Source organism: Corythoichthys intestinalis, unplaced genomic scaffold, assembly GCF_030265065.1.
Source record: "Corythoichthys intestinalis isolate RoL2023-P3 unplaced genomic scaffold, ASM3026506v1 HiC_scaffold_23, whole genome shotgun sequence".
Classification (NCBI taxonomy): Eukaryota; Metazoa; Chordata; class Actinopteri; order Syngnathiformes; family Syngnathidae; genus Corythoichthys; species Corythoichthys intestinalis.
Window position 1 is genome coordinate 11,587,664 of NW_026651592.1, and position 15,547 is coordinate 11,603,210.

Genomic DNA, 15,547 nt, shown 5'->3' on the forward strand with positions numbered 1-15,547 from the left:
TCAACCACCCATTGTGCAAGTTCTCATACTTGAAAAGATTAGAGAGGCCTGTAATTGTCAACATGGGTAAACCTGAACCATGAAAGACAGAATGTGGGAAAAAAACAGAAATCACATTGTTTGATTTTTTAAAAAAATATTTCCAAATTAGAGTGGAAAATAAGTATTTGGTCACCTACAGAGAAGCAAGATATCTGGCTGTCAAAGAGGTCTAACTTCTTCTAACGAGGTCTAACGAGGCTCCACTCATTACCTGTATTAATGGCACCTGTTTTAACTCATTATCGGAATAAAAGACACCTGTCCACAATATCAGTCAGTCACACTCCAAACTCCACTATGGCCAAGACCAAAGAGCTGTCGAAGGACACTAGAGACAAAATTGTACACCTGCACCAGGCTGGGAAGACTGAATCTGCAATAGGTAAAACGATTGGTGTAGAGAAATCAACTGTGGGAGCAATTATTAGAAAATGAAAGACATACAAGACCACTGATAATCTCCCTCGATCTGGGGCTCCATGCAAGATCTCACCCCATGGCGTCAAAATGATGACAAGAACGGTGAGCAAAAATCCCAGAACCACACGGGGGGACCTAATGAATGACCTACAGAGAGCTAGGACCACAGTTACAACGGCTACTATCAGTAACACAATGTGCCGCCAGGGACTCAAATCCTGCACTGCCAGACGTGTCCCCCTGCTGATGATAGTATACGTCCAGGCCCGTCTGCGGTTCGCTAGAGAGCATTTGGATGATCGAGAAGAGGACTGGGAGAATTTGTTATGGTCAGATGAAACCAAAATAGAACTTTTTTTGTAGAAACACAGGTTCTCGTGTTTGGAGGAGAAAGAATACTGAATTGCATCCGAAGAACACCATACCCACTGTGAAGCATGGGGGTGGAAACATCATGCGTTGGGGCTGTTTTTCTGCAAAGGGACTAGGACGACTGATCTGTGTAAAGGAAAGAATGAATGGGGCCATGAATCGAGAGATTTTGAGTGAAAAGCTCCTTCCATCAGCAAGGGCATTGAAGATGAGATGTGGCTGGGTCTTTCAGCATGACAATGAGCCCAAACACACAGCCAGGGCAACAAAGGAGTGGCTTCGTAAGAAGCATTTCAAGGTCCTGGAGTGGCCTAGCCAGTCTCCAGATCTCAACCCCATAGACAATGTGTTGAGGGAGTTAAAAGTCCGTGTTGCCCAACGACAGCCCCAAAACATCACTGCTCTAGAGGAGATCTGCATGGAGGAATGGGCCAAAATACCAGCAACAGTGTGTGAAAAGCTTGCGAAGAGTTACAGAAAATGTTTGGCCTCCGTTATTGCCAACAAAGGGTACAAAACAAAGTATTGAGATGAACTTTTGGTAATGTAATTTTCTGGATTTTTTTCCCACATTCTGTCTCTCATGGTTGAGGTATAACCATGTTGACAATTACAGGCCTCTCTAATATTTTCAAGTGGGGGAACTTGCACAATTAGTGGTTGACTAAATACTTATTTTCCCCACTGTAATTGATCTAATGAATTACTTTTATTTAAAAAAAATTAAGTTAATGGTGTTCGACATCCAAACCATTTTGACTGGGAGAGCCTCACCGAGTCAAAAGCGCCAATAAGTTCACTGGGTGCTATATAAAGAGTTAATTACTTATGATTAAAACATAGATAGAAATTAGTAAATCCAAAGATTTTGTGGTGGAGAGGGTGACAATTAGGCATGTGCCAGTTAGGGCTGAGCGATATGGTCTTAAGCACGTATCACGGTAAATTGAGCAGATTTACCTCGATAAAGATAAATGACGATAAATTTGCCCAAGCGGCCTGTTATATAATTTGAAAATCTGAATCAATGCATGAAATACAGATTAATCGTTTCTCGTTGATTTATTTACCAGCTTTCAATTTAATATATTTAAAAATTGTAAATGCAGTCTAAACATTAAGTATATAAAAATGTATTGTGAACAATAAGAATTCAAGTATGAACATTTATAACAGCTTGTATGGCTTGAACAATGTACATTGTCAAAATAAATATGCCTGTGCAAACATGTCATTGTAACACAAATGACTTACAGTTTGAACAGTACACTTCAAAAAGACAACTTATTGTTAATGGCTGCTGTGACATAATTACTCAACAAAGTATTTAGTTCAAGGTTTCAGGTTTTTTTTCCCCCAGTGCATTTTTTAATATATGCAAGCAGACATGAACCCCCACACAGACACAAACACTCGTTAAAGCCACATTCGAGCTATATTGATGTTCTGCAAATGAAACATTTAAGATTTCATGATGGCAGTAATGACACAGAATTAAGCACATACAGAAAAATAGCTGGGGCCATTAAACGGTCATATTATAAGTTTCACTGTTGGATTGTACTTTATGCTGAATGCTTTACCATCACAAAAGCTATCAGAGAAATCACACACAGACAGAGATACAAAATAACGCGACATACTAATTGCTAGATGCAGTCGGTGCCCAATCCACTCACTCATTAAGTTCAACCATTTCGACAAGGTTAGAGCCGCTATCCAACTCCATCACGTTCATTTGTAGCGTTAACTGCCAGCGTTAGGCGTTAGCGTTAGCCTGTGGCCTGGCTGCCAGGAGAAAGCACTGAAAGCACCCTCTCCGGAAATCGTGAGAACAAGGAAGGACAGCGGGTGAAAGCCCGTCTGGATGCCGCCAAGAGTCTACTTCATGTCGGATCAAAGTTTGGCGAACCTCCCTTAAGCCACACTCCATCACGTTTGCTTGTAGCGTTAGCCGCTAGCGTTAGCCACACTGACTGCTTTCTTAAAGGTGAATGAACGTAGCCGAACAACACAGAGTCAAAGCAGGATGAAAAGACTATGTTTTCTTGTTTTATTAAATTACCGAATTTGCCGACATGGTCAAAATTATGTCGGTCATCGTGAAGAATTTTGGTAACGGTGAATTTTCAGTTTGCCGCCCTGCTCTAGTGCCAGTACGATATTCTGACGGTATGATAACTTTAAGCCAAAATATCACAGTATCACGGTATTGCAATTACAGCTCAAAAAGATGTGTTACTTTGAGAAATCTGGGTTTGAAAAAAAAAAAGAAAAAAAAAAAAGTTTTTTCCATTGAACAGGATTTTTATTTTTCAAAACATATGAGCAAATTGGAACATAAGTATATTGTTAAAAGAGCTGTCCCGACTAGTCGTCGTTGTCGACGTCATCGATGACGTAAATGCGTCGATGGGCAAAACATACCGTCGACGGGTAATGACGGGTTAAAAAAAAAAAAAAAAAAAACATGCGGATAAAGTTTAGAATGGCGGGCGCTCGCGATACAAGCGGTTGTTACTGGCACCCCCAAGGGTGCCGCTGTTATTTCAATGTGACTGGCGTTGTCAGATTGAGCAAAGAGGAAGAAAGTGGGCGAGCGAGCGAGAGAGAGGGAGCGAAATCGGTGAGTTGGAAAAGTGCGCAGGTAGCGCCGAGTTGACTGGCTTCATCCCTCACGTTTTTGTTTTGGTCAATAAAAGTATCCTTAAAGAGCCATCCGACGCCTCTCGGTGCTTTAATGCACGCCGCCGCCTTCCTGAGGAGGAAATCGGACGAACCCAAACGAACCGACGACAACGAGCCAAGTGAATCGGCGGTGAGGAGTTAAAAACACCGCCAATTTCCAAAAAGAGCAGAGTTGGTAACACGTGAAAGCGGCATAAAGCCAAAAAAGCGGACCAGAATAGCCAGAGCCTGGAATTATTTCAAGGAAAATATGGAGGGTTCCACTTTGTGTACTCTTTGCTAAGCTGAGCTCATACCACGGGAGCACGTCGGCTATGAACGAACACTTGAAGCGCCGTCACCCAAGTGTAATTTTTGAAGACAACAAGAAACAACAAGCTAGCGGATTGTAAGTCCATACAACTTTCTAACGATTTTTTAAATGGAACTTGCCTTTATGTGCGTCGTATCATTGTGCATTTTTATTTAATAAAATAATTAATATAATTATATATTTTTTTAAATTATTGTTAAATTTTTTAGGATCATGGAAGCTCCCACTTGGGGAAAATATATACATATATCCTGTATATACATAATATAATAAAAATATATATGGAAACACCACTGGCCTGCTTACTGTAATCCATGACTGCACTGATATTAGTTATTTAATATTGTAAAGTTTGACATTTTGTAGTATACTATAAAATTAATACTATATATTTATTTTTTGTTACTGTGGGTATGTGTGCCTTTCATTCAAAATAATTGTGGTAATATTTCAGTGTGCCCTCTACTTTATTTATTTTCAGGTTAAAACAAACAAAAGTTGAACAGTTTTTCCCATCACCAAAAATGCGGAATGCACACCAGAAAAAGCATCTGAACTCACACAAAGTATTCTGAAAATGGTTGTCCGGGACATTGTAATTCATTTTAACATTTAGAAATATATAGACGATGGCATACCACAAAAAGAGTAAGAATTGTTTTGACTCCTGTTAAAGAGGTGAAGTCACAGTGTTTCCGTTTACATTTTTTTGCTCTGGTTACTGCCAGCAGCATTTGACCTCATTGTTTGTGATTTATTATTGGTATTTATGTTATTTATTTATACGTTAATAAAGAATTAAGGTGTTCCAAAATGTTTTTTGTGAATTAATAAGCTTGAACAAAAAAATCATTATTACAGTAGTTAAAAAAAAAAAAAAATTATATTAGTCGACTAATCATAAAAATAGTCGGCTGACTAATCGGGAGGAAATTAGTCGTGTGGGACAGCCCTAATTGTTAAGTTAGAATTAAAAAAATAATAATAACAAAATATTCTGAATAAAATTAAAATTAATGCAGTTCTTTAGGTGAGCCACAGCCACAGCTTAATATATTAGTATTATATAATATTAATATATATATATATGTATATATATATATATATATTTATATAATAATATATAAATATTACTAACAGAACACAATTAATTGAAATATTTTCCCTAAAAGCATGTGTGCATGACTCGTATCATGTTTACGTTATACACACTCTTAACACAGAGTTGCCAGAGAGAGAAGAAAAAACACACGTTTTACCACGGCTAGGCACACTAAACATGCTGACGTTAACTCTCTCAGCTGGTGGGAAACGTTCATGACAGTGTTTACTAACCTTTAATTTGATATAAATGTGAAATCATACTGGAGGTATTGCCTCCTCGGCAGCCACCCTCCGCAAACATGTTTTACATGTCGGACGACCCTCCTCCTCTAAGCTATGGCCGTCTGTAACTTTTCTGTAGCCGAAGTATTCCCATAACAGCGATTTCATTTTCTTCCATGGGGGAAAAAGTTCAGGAGTTTTACCTCCTCCAGCCATCGTGTAGCACAGCTGACTCATTGACACTGAGCAACAATCGGTAGGGGAGGGTTGAGCCTTGCAGCTGCAAGCGAGGGACTTCTTCATGCATTTTTGGGACATAAGAAATAACCTTAGGGACGGTATGACGGAAAATTTTTGCGGTTTTGAAAATTTGACGTTTTCATACCACGGTATACCGTGAAACCAGTATATGGCACATGCCTAGTGACAATGTTGCCCCCTCAATAGGAATGAAGCATCTATTTTGAAAGGAAGACAACAGTGAGATCTCTGACTTAGCACGTCTGCTGGAGAAAGCGTCAGCGTCACGCCGCAACCCAACAATCTGGGCCACAAGTGCAAAAAAAGAGAGAGCGAGCGAGAGAGCGACTCTGTGCACAAGTACCGGTATATTAGGAAACGCTGACAGGCGTGGGCGAGGAGGGGGTGCAAATGAAGCAAAGTCTGAAGCTGTAGCACAAATGGTCACCTAAGCACAGGGGAGGAAAGACGACGGGGGATGGAATATGGATTGTGTGTAATAGTGTGTGTGTCTGACTGAAAAAGAATGAGTAAAGTATAACACAAATAAAGTCTGAGTGAGAGTAGGTGAGCGTGAATGAAAGTAAGTGTGTGTGTGTGTGTGTGTGTGTGTGTGTGTTTGTGATGGAGAGTTGAGTTTAGTTGAGCAAGTGAGAGAGTAAGTGTGTGTGTGTAGCCTCCCAGCAGGATCCCAGGGCACACGCAGTGCTACAGAATCACATCTGCAGGTGGTGCCCAAAAGTAAAACAACACAAAAAGACAACAATACTTTGAACATTCTAATATTGATACTGTTTGAACTTGTGTGCCAAGACAATGACTCACCATTCGAAATTCAAACATCAGTGAGAGCCCTCACATTGGCGTTTTATTGTAAATGGGGATGGCGTGGCTCAGTGGTAGAGTAGTTGTTCAATTCTCTGCCCTGATGAACTCGCCTAAGTATCCTTGAACAAGATACTGAACCCCACATTGCTCCTGGTGCTGCGTCACCAGTAGGTATATGGCGATGTAGTCTAAAGCGCTTTGAGTGCCTTGAAAGGTGGAAAAGCGCTATATAAGTATAACACCATTTAAATATTTTTATTATTATTATTATTATGACATGAATCGACAACTACAGTTGCCTGGCCCTGCCAGACTATTCTCCCTGTATTTTTCAAACACTGAGAGTATAGTCTGGAAACCAGCCCATTAACGGCCTCTCGAGCAGGTACAAAATCAATCGACAAATCAGATTCGTTTATTTGCGTGACGTGTTCTTAACGAGCAACGTCACTCTTGTGCGTCGAAAGTCGTCTCCGCAACAACACAGATGGTGAACGGGAGAGCCGAGAATATGTTCCAATCCTTGGTAAAATCCGTTTTAAATTACCAAAAACACATCGACACGAGTCATTGACAACAGTCTGTCTCGCGCTAGCCATGTTGAATAAACTCCGCTCTCTTCGTATGTTTACTTCCGCGCGCAAGTCCCTCGTCCTTCCCTCGTCATTTTACTAACGTCACGTCTGCCTGTCGCTGATTGGTCCACTCCGCTGTCTGTTTGCTGTGGCTTGCTCCGCCCTGGAAATTGTATCCGCGTGAATGGTGGCCAGACTCAATAGCTGGAACAGCGGTGAGTCTGGTGTACCAGGCAACAACTACAGTGCTATGAAAAAGTATCTTAACCTTTTGGAATTTCACACATTTCTGCATTGAATCATCAAATGTGATCTGAACTTTATCAAAATCACACAGATGAAAATACAGCAACTGCTTTAACTATAATCACCCAAACCTTTATAGGTTTTCATATTTTAATGACGTTAGTATGCAAATAAGGACATATGGCGGAAAAAATAAGTGAACCCTTTGCCTAAAGAGACTGAAAGAGCAATTGAAACCAATTTTTACCAAACAATTTAATTCAGGTGTGTGCCCAATCGCTGATGGGTGGTTTAAAGCTGCCCTGCCCACTATAAAACACACACCTGGTAAGAATTGTCTTTATTATCGGGCAAATTTTGTCACTAACTCCATTAATGTCCAGCTTGGATCTTTTGACAGCCATTCAAAAGTTAGATAATTTGTCGGCTAATACTAAATGACAACTGTTATAAGCATTCATTAATGCTCATGACAGTGTCATGTCATAGTTATGATTGTCTAATGACAGTCTTGTGGTGCCACTGTCAAATAAAGTGTTACCAAATACCATAACTAGCACTTAATGAAACAACTGGAACAGCAACAGAAGAAATAATTAGCACAGAGCATGAATTTTAAATGTTATTTACATCTTCAGCGCTGTAATACATGCTAGGAGGCATGTTGGACAACAACAGTGTTGACAACAGGCGGCAGCAGAGGTTGACTGTCTCCCCCAAAGGAGCAGTGATGGCCAAACGAAGCTTCTTGAAGCTTTGCAGCCAATTGGTACAAAGTCTCATGGTGGTTCATTTGGTCTCATGACAGTCGTAAGATGCCGCTGTCAAATAAAGTATTACCGGTTAATATCTTTTGATGTTAATATCCCATAATACGGTGAGGACAGCTGCGGTTTATAGTCCAGTGCGGCTTATCGATGAACAAATGCGTGTCAAATATGGTGGGATGCGGCTTATAGTCAGGTGCGCCTTATAGTCCGAAAATGACGGTACTTTTGCGGGCCAGACAAATAGATGTGGTGGGCCGGATGTGGCCCTGAGCCTCGGGTTTGACACGTGAGCTAGACAACATGAAAAAACAAAACCGGACAGCAGCAAACAAAACAAAATAAGGCCGCATAGGAACCGAAAAGACAGTAGGGTTAGAATTTTCTACATGTGTGCGGCGTTACCTTGTTGTGCGCAATGAGCAGGCAGTTAGAGTGTTCATGTTCGCAGGCGATTTCGTAGTCTGGCAGCATGTCGACCAGCTGCTGCACAAAGGCAACCACTTCCTGGTGCCACGGGACGTTGGCCATAGTCAGACTGCTGGCTGAACTCTCACCGCAGTATGTCACACCCTGAAAACAAAATCCAAACAAAATAACTTTTACTGCAAATGCAAAATGCTAGTGAGGAATGTATAATGAGAAAAAATTCCACTTGTGCTTGGAGAGAACTGGCCACATTTCTAGATTGTTTGTGCATTCAGGATGCAATCGAAGGCGGCGACCGCACCTAGGGGCTCGCTGAGTAACAGCTCGGTGCGACCAAGTCATTATAAATCACCGGGCGGAAGGCTAGACGACAACCGGCCGCTGGGTTTTCGGCGCTACAGCGGATGAGAGCCATGATATATGAAAAGCCCGGTATGCTTCTGAAGGTCATGTGGCTGCTGGAGTGCAAATATGACGCAGCAAAAAACATTTGAATGAAAACAGGAGGTATAAACAATATGTCAGTGTTGTCAAACTCAACTTATTGGAGGGGGCGCTAGAAATACAGGAGGAGGAGTCTGGGTGGGCAGCTGGCAGCGAATGATTGATGCCAGGCATTGTTTTTGCAAACAATGACAATAACGAAAATATTTTGTGGACGAACAAGTTTTTCATGACAATGACGAGTGAAAAATGTGGCTTGCGAGACTAAAATATACTAAGACGAATGCCAGTTTTTGTCTGACGAGACCGTAACGAGACGAAAATGTTACATAGTTTCTGTCATACACTGCTGGCAAAAAGTATTGGCACCCCTGCAACTCTGTCAGTTAATGCTCAATTTCTCCCAGAAAATGATTGCTATTACAAACGCTTTGGTAGTAATACCTTCATTTATTGTGCTTGCAATAAACATAAATCATTATCATTTTGCACAAAATTTTCCACTTCTGACCCAGAGACATAAAAAAGCCAGGCTGGAGTTTGCCAAAACTTACCTGAGAAAGCCAAAAACGTTTCGAAGAATGTTCTCTGGTCAGATGAGACAAAAGTAGAGCTTTTAGGGAAAAGGCATCAACATAGAGTTTCCAGGAAAAAAATGAGGCCTTCAAAGAAAAGAACACGGTCCCCACAGTCAAACATGGCGGAGGTTCCCCAATGTTTTGGGGTTGCTTTGCTACCTCTGGCACTGGACTGCTTGACCGAGTGCATGGCATCATGAAATCTGAAGACTACCAAGAAATTTTGCAGCATAATGTAGGGCCCAGTGTGAGAAAACTAGGTCTCCCTCAGAGGTCATGGGTCTTATAGCAGGACAATGACCCAGAACACATTTCAAAAAGAATTAGAAAATTGTTTAAGAGAAAGCACTGGAGACTTCTGAAGTGGCCAACAATGAGTCCAGACCTGAATCACATACAACACCTGTGGAGAGATCTGAAAATGGCAGTATGGAGAAGGCATCCTTCAAATCTCAGAGACCCTGAGCAGTTGGCCAAAGAAGGATGGTCTAAAATTCCAGCAGACCATTGTAAGAATCTCATTGATGTATACCGAAAGCGGTTGTTCGCAGTTATTTTGTCTAACGGTTGTGCTACCAAGTGTTAGGCTGAGGGTGCCAATACTTTTGTCCGGCTTCTGGATGGGTTTAATTGAAAATAATGTACTGCTTTTCCTGCTGAGTGTGCATTAGACGTCATCCTTGTAGATGCTACAATACTGTATGTGCTCGTCTGTGTATGTTCATTCCAAAATGTTGGAAACCTTTATTTTTCGACTAAATCTTTAGACTAAATTTCGAGTAACTGCCGATTAAAACTAGATTTCGACAAAGACAAAAATAATAAGGGTTGCCAAAAAACACTGCGGCCAGCATTCTGAGTCAAAATGGATTGAATGTCTAGCCCCCTACAACGGCGTCCAATGAGTTAAACATACCTGTCAAGTTGTACGGTTTCGACGTAATTTGTACAAGTGAGCAATGATTTTTAAATGTGTACACCGTACGTTCTAAATCTGTACGTTTTCGTGCATGTTTTTTTTCCCTCCGTTCGGATTTTGTCACCGGTTCGGCAATGAGACGATTTGCGTTACTATGCGTTACGACGTTGGTTGAAAAATGCGAGAAAAGTCAGAGACACGGAGAGAGAAGAGCAGGACTGGGAAGGAGGGAAGAGTGTTGTGACTAGGGATGGGAATCGAAATCCGATTCCAATTCGGAACCGGTTCCGAGTGTTTCGAGGCCTCGACATCACAATGAAAAAGCCTTAACGATCCCTTTAACGATTCCTAAAGACGCGTATTGCGTCGTGACGTGTCTTGTTGTCCAGACGCATCAAACTAGCATGGCGCCAAGAACCACTCGCTCCAAAGTTGGACTACACTTCACCAGGAAAGACTGTGAAAATGAAAGGTTACGACGGGTAAGCACGAGCATTGCAGCCATAAACATAACAATGACAGCACGTAGGTTCAAACGCTCGAAAGTGTGTCTTCACTTCACGAGGAAAAATTACAACAAAGCGACTTGCAGTCATTGCAAGGTGGAGATAACTGCATCGGGAGGGAATAGACCGCACTGTCCTCACCGAGACAGCTATACAGCTAGCTAAACTCCGAAATGACGATACAGAAGACGTTGGTATAATTTGCTGACTTTATTCAACCATCACTTGAAGAGTGAAACTAAAAATAGAAATGAAACAAATCAATTTCGTCCCCAATAACAAACAGGTTTGCATCAACGTAAATCAGCGATGATTAGCTGCTAATAACAGTATGGTTAGCATTCGTTCGCTAGCATTAGCACATCGTTCAAACCACTACACAACTGGATTTAAGTGTCCGATCGCGAGTGGAAACACAACAACAACAACACAAAAGATTATACATACAGGCGTTGCCTCTGTAGATATTAACATTAACAAAGAACGTAGGCTCGTAGAAGTGTTTCCCTCTCTCACTTCGCTCGTTCACTCGCTTGGATGCGGCATTTCTTCGGGTGCCCAAACTGCGGCCCGCGGCCCAAATACGGCCCGCCTCCACATTTGGTCCGGCCATTTTGAAATTTTTTTTTTCTCAATCGTGGTATTTATTTCCTGGCCTTTTTCCTTGAAGAATTCAGAGAGGGTTATTTGGTTATTATCTATTTAATTAATAGTGTTTTTATTATTAATTATTATTATTATATTATTATTTTTATTTTATTTACTTTCATTCCGTGAAGAATCCAGAAAGGGTTATTTGATTGTGGCTTTCTGAAAAACAATATTTTTTTACATTTATGCACTTCTGCAATCGTCACACTTTTTTTGTTACAAACTGACCCCGGCCCCTCATCAGAGAAGGGAAAAGTTATGTGGCCCTCACAGGAAAAAGTTTGGGGACCCCTGCTTTAACACATATTGCCAAACGCAGAACAACAACCTATCTGCCAATATATACCAATATTTTTTATTTCTATTAGATAAATGTTTCAGTAAAATGTTACACATTCTTGTGTATTTGCCACTTATTGCCAAAGTTAACATTGAGGCTTTGGGCCTCTTTTGATCTCGTTGTGAGTTTGTAAGGTTGTGAGTTCTGATTAAACAAACTCGATGCCAATCAAAACGTTTGTTGTTCTTTTCCCCCAAATTAGAATCGATAAGAGAATCGATAAAGAATCGAATCGTTAAGCAATATCGATAATGGAATCGGAATCGTAAAAATCCTATCATTTCCCATCCCTAGTTGTGACGCTGTTGCAAACGCGATGCTAGGCTAGGTGGCTTCAATATTTCCTGACTGTAGCCGACAGCTTACAAACAACGCCCACGTGATGCTATGCTAGATTTCACATGCATATAGAACTACATGCGAAATGACACTCGGCGGCGTTAATAAACAGCCGCCTTTTTAAAGCAGTAGACTTCTCAGAAAGGCTCTGTTGTAGTGAACCTTCCTAGCGAACCTATGTACTTTTTATCTAAAATACTCCGAAATAGGCAAAATCTTGACTTGAATCTATCTTTAAATGATGAAACAGTTTAAAACAAATTACGAATAAAAATTAGAATAATAATATAATAATAGTAATATTAATAATAATAATACTTGTAATAATGTAACGAATCGGGTGCTAATATGGGGCATATGTTTTGCGTGGTGTACCTGAACGCACCGCAAAGCTGACTTGACAGAGTGAGGGAGGACTTTTTACTTTCACTTTGTTCAGTTGTGGGGGACAGGAGGCATGTTGTGTTGCGCAAGTTCTGAAATAAATTATTAAAAACTGACGAAGCTGGCGATTTTTGGCGATGTTAACCATTATAATAATTGCCACCTTATAAAGACTGGCGAACGGAGGTCGGAGGAGGACCGTCAAGATCGTAGATATTCTACGGGCGTATTGTCGAGCAAGTTCACGGACGCGCACACCACGCTCATATTTTTCTATCATTTCCATCTTCATTTCAATGGTAAGCCTCACCTTTTCCCTTTTTTCACCACCTGCACTAACATTCTTGGAACCCATATTGATTTCTCTCTCTAGAAAATCCGCCGTGCGCCCGTCTAGCGGGAAAACAAAGAAACTGTGGCGCTGTCATAAATTGTTGTATTATGAGCATGTCGTTGGTCGTAGAAACAAATGGCGAGTCAAATTTTATGTCGGATGTCGAAAAGATCGCGTGTCAAAGCGACCGCATGTCAAGGTACCAATGTATTTATGTTTGGCTTTTTTAATGTACATGTTTGTTCTTTAATTATTTATTTTATACAGTCATTTAATTTTATCTAAAATTATTTATATGTTTTGTTTTCCACGGCAAAATACGTTCGAGTATTTTCGAGACAGTACTGCAATAACGTACTGCACGAAATGCTATTTTTAGACCGCGACGTCACCATCGTAACGTGGAAGTGGATCATTATAGACATGCCCTCGCACACGCACATGTTATTATCGCTTGTTTTTTCCGGAACTCTTTCAAAAAAGAACATGCCAAGTAAATACTGCTGCTATGGAACTTGTAGAAACGACTCCAGACATTACGACATATGAAGGATGTTTTCTTCATACGTTTCCCGAAACCACCAACTCGGAGGAAAAAATGTGAACTTGCGTGGACGTCCCAAAAATCAGTTTAACGCTAGCAATGTGAAGCCATCCACATTTCATATGCAGTAAACATTTTGTTGGGGGCCATGGTCCTACAGTGGACGAAGAGGTAAGCCATTTTGACATTTTTACTTATTTTTTAGCCTGGCGTTTTGCCAAGCTGCTTCTGTCTGATAATGAATGACCTGAAAGAAATTAAAATGGTATCTGACTGCTACTGTTACCTTTTCTGTTGTAAAAAAACAACTTTAGTAAGGGGGAAGTGTAAATAATTTATAGATTTGTTATTAATGAAAAAATTAAAAGTGTTCGTTGGCTGTCACTGAGTAGCATTTGCGATCGCTACACAAAAATAGCAATGTAAATTGCCCCCAAGAACGGTCAGAGACGTAAGACAACCAGAGGATATAATAAATAAGAAAGACAGGGCATATGGTGGTAAGGGAAAGATTGTTGAAACAGAAGAATGTCATTGTCAGTGGTGTAAGGCAATGCACACAAGAAAAAGGTGTCGATAAAAAAGCTAACTCTGGATCAGGTCGGCTCTTTTTCAGCCCTCGACACTCAAGCCATCTCTTAAACTGAACATTTGTATTTTCTTCCACATCTTCACCAGTGAATTTGGCACCAGGGACATAATTTTCGGACTGAATTGGCTCCGTAAACATCTCTTTGTACACTATTTCCATGCATTTACTATTCAGGACAAACGGGAGGTTGACCCGCCTAACAACAATTGCTAACTTCATGAATATTGATGAGCAAAACTGACGTGTTTGATGTCAAATGTGCAGGTCACAATTGGCCCCCGAGCTGCATGTTTGACACCCCTGCTGTACATTCAACCATTCATTTTCAGCATTTTTATAGATCAGCGCCCTGCATTATATTTACTTTGTAGCCAGAAATCTGTTCACTGGGATCTTGACTTAGTTACAAGCACATGGTTGAGCTTCTTACTTTGCTTTGTGTTGTGAGCAAAAATGTGCAACATGAGTACTTCAGGTACGACCCTTTAGCAGCTGCATTGTTAATGAAGTTTCAATTAATTTCAATAAGGGATATGGAATTAGTATACATCACAGGACAACTTAAATCCAGTCATAAATCAAGGTATCAATGTATTACCTGGCCACAAATTACAGCCACTATATTGTGGCCACTATTGATTTCCCCCTTTCTTTTATGTTTGTCTCTCCAGAGCACAAATAATAAATAAAACATGTTAGTGTCGAAAGCACATTTATTGGTGTGCCTATTTAATCAATAACACTTTTTGACGCAGCAGGGGAGACAATCAATCAGGCCTCCGATGAGCACAAAACACCAAACACCAAGAAAATGATTCACTGGCAAGAAAGATCCACTCACAAAAAAATGGAACATGCAACACTGAATTCAATTATTGCCTGCTTTCTGAACTGTGAGCACATTGAGATGAATTAAAGAACACATTATGTAGACTCACTGGATGCTTCATTGGGTACACCAGGAATGCATTTTTTTAAAAAATATTTATATAAGGGAATATAAAAAAAGATTCCTTTTTTTGTCCTCGCACTCCTTGAAACTACAGAAATGTTATAATTCATTTATTTACTTATTAGCAAGAAACATGAAGTCGATGCACATGTTTTACTTGCCACACAAAATAATGGGCAAACCAAAAATTGGACCCGGGATTTGTGTTTGACACCTGTGGTTTAGCGACATTGTTGACATAAAAATTGGCCATAACCTCTTCTTTCTTAAGAATAAACCTTGTCACATTTATTTTTCTACTTTTTTTAATATAAAAAGAGGAAAAGGGCGCGGGCGCACAGTCAGCCCCCCGCTCCCGTCTGGTTCTAAATTGTGTCCATTTTCGTGTTGCACATGTATGTTTATGATGTAACTTGTTTATTTAGCACCCTTGGATAACATTGACAGTCCAACTGAATGTACAAAAGGTCTTATTCACTGCCACAAAAGCTTTGGGAGCAAAATATTATGAGGGTAGAAAAATTGGCGGGACACGGGCAACTAGCACTGGCTGCCTGCTGGAGCCGCAGCAGAACGACGAGCCGAACCTTGCTCAGCGTCTGGGGCTGGCCGATCGGGGAAGACAATCAACCCCGTCGCCGTGTGCGACTTGCAGGTATGAAAATGGGTTGGGGTTAAAAAGATGAGAAGAGTCTTATTCTTCTCGAGTCACTACGTA

The 15,547-nt window shown here is 40.6% G+C and overlaps 1 protein-coding gene across 1 annotated transcript in view; it reads right to left on the reverse strand.

Annotated features, from left to right (window-relative positions):
* LOC130911205 (S-adenosyl-L-methionine-dependent tRNA 4-demethylwyosine synthase TYW1-like) overlaps positions 1-15,547 on the reverse strand; it is a 112,793-nt gene that overhangs the window by 9,530 nt on the left and 87,716 nt on the right. Inside the window, exon 15 of the mRNA XM_057829014.1 lies at positions 8,223-8,390. Within this exon, the coding sequence (XP_057684997.1) occupies positions 8,223-8,390 (168 nt within the window). The remainder of the gene's footprint in view (positions 1-8,222; positions 8,391-15,547) is intronic.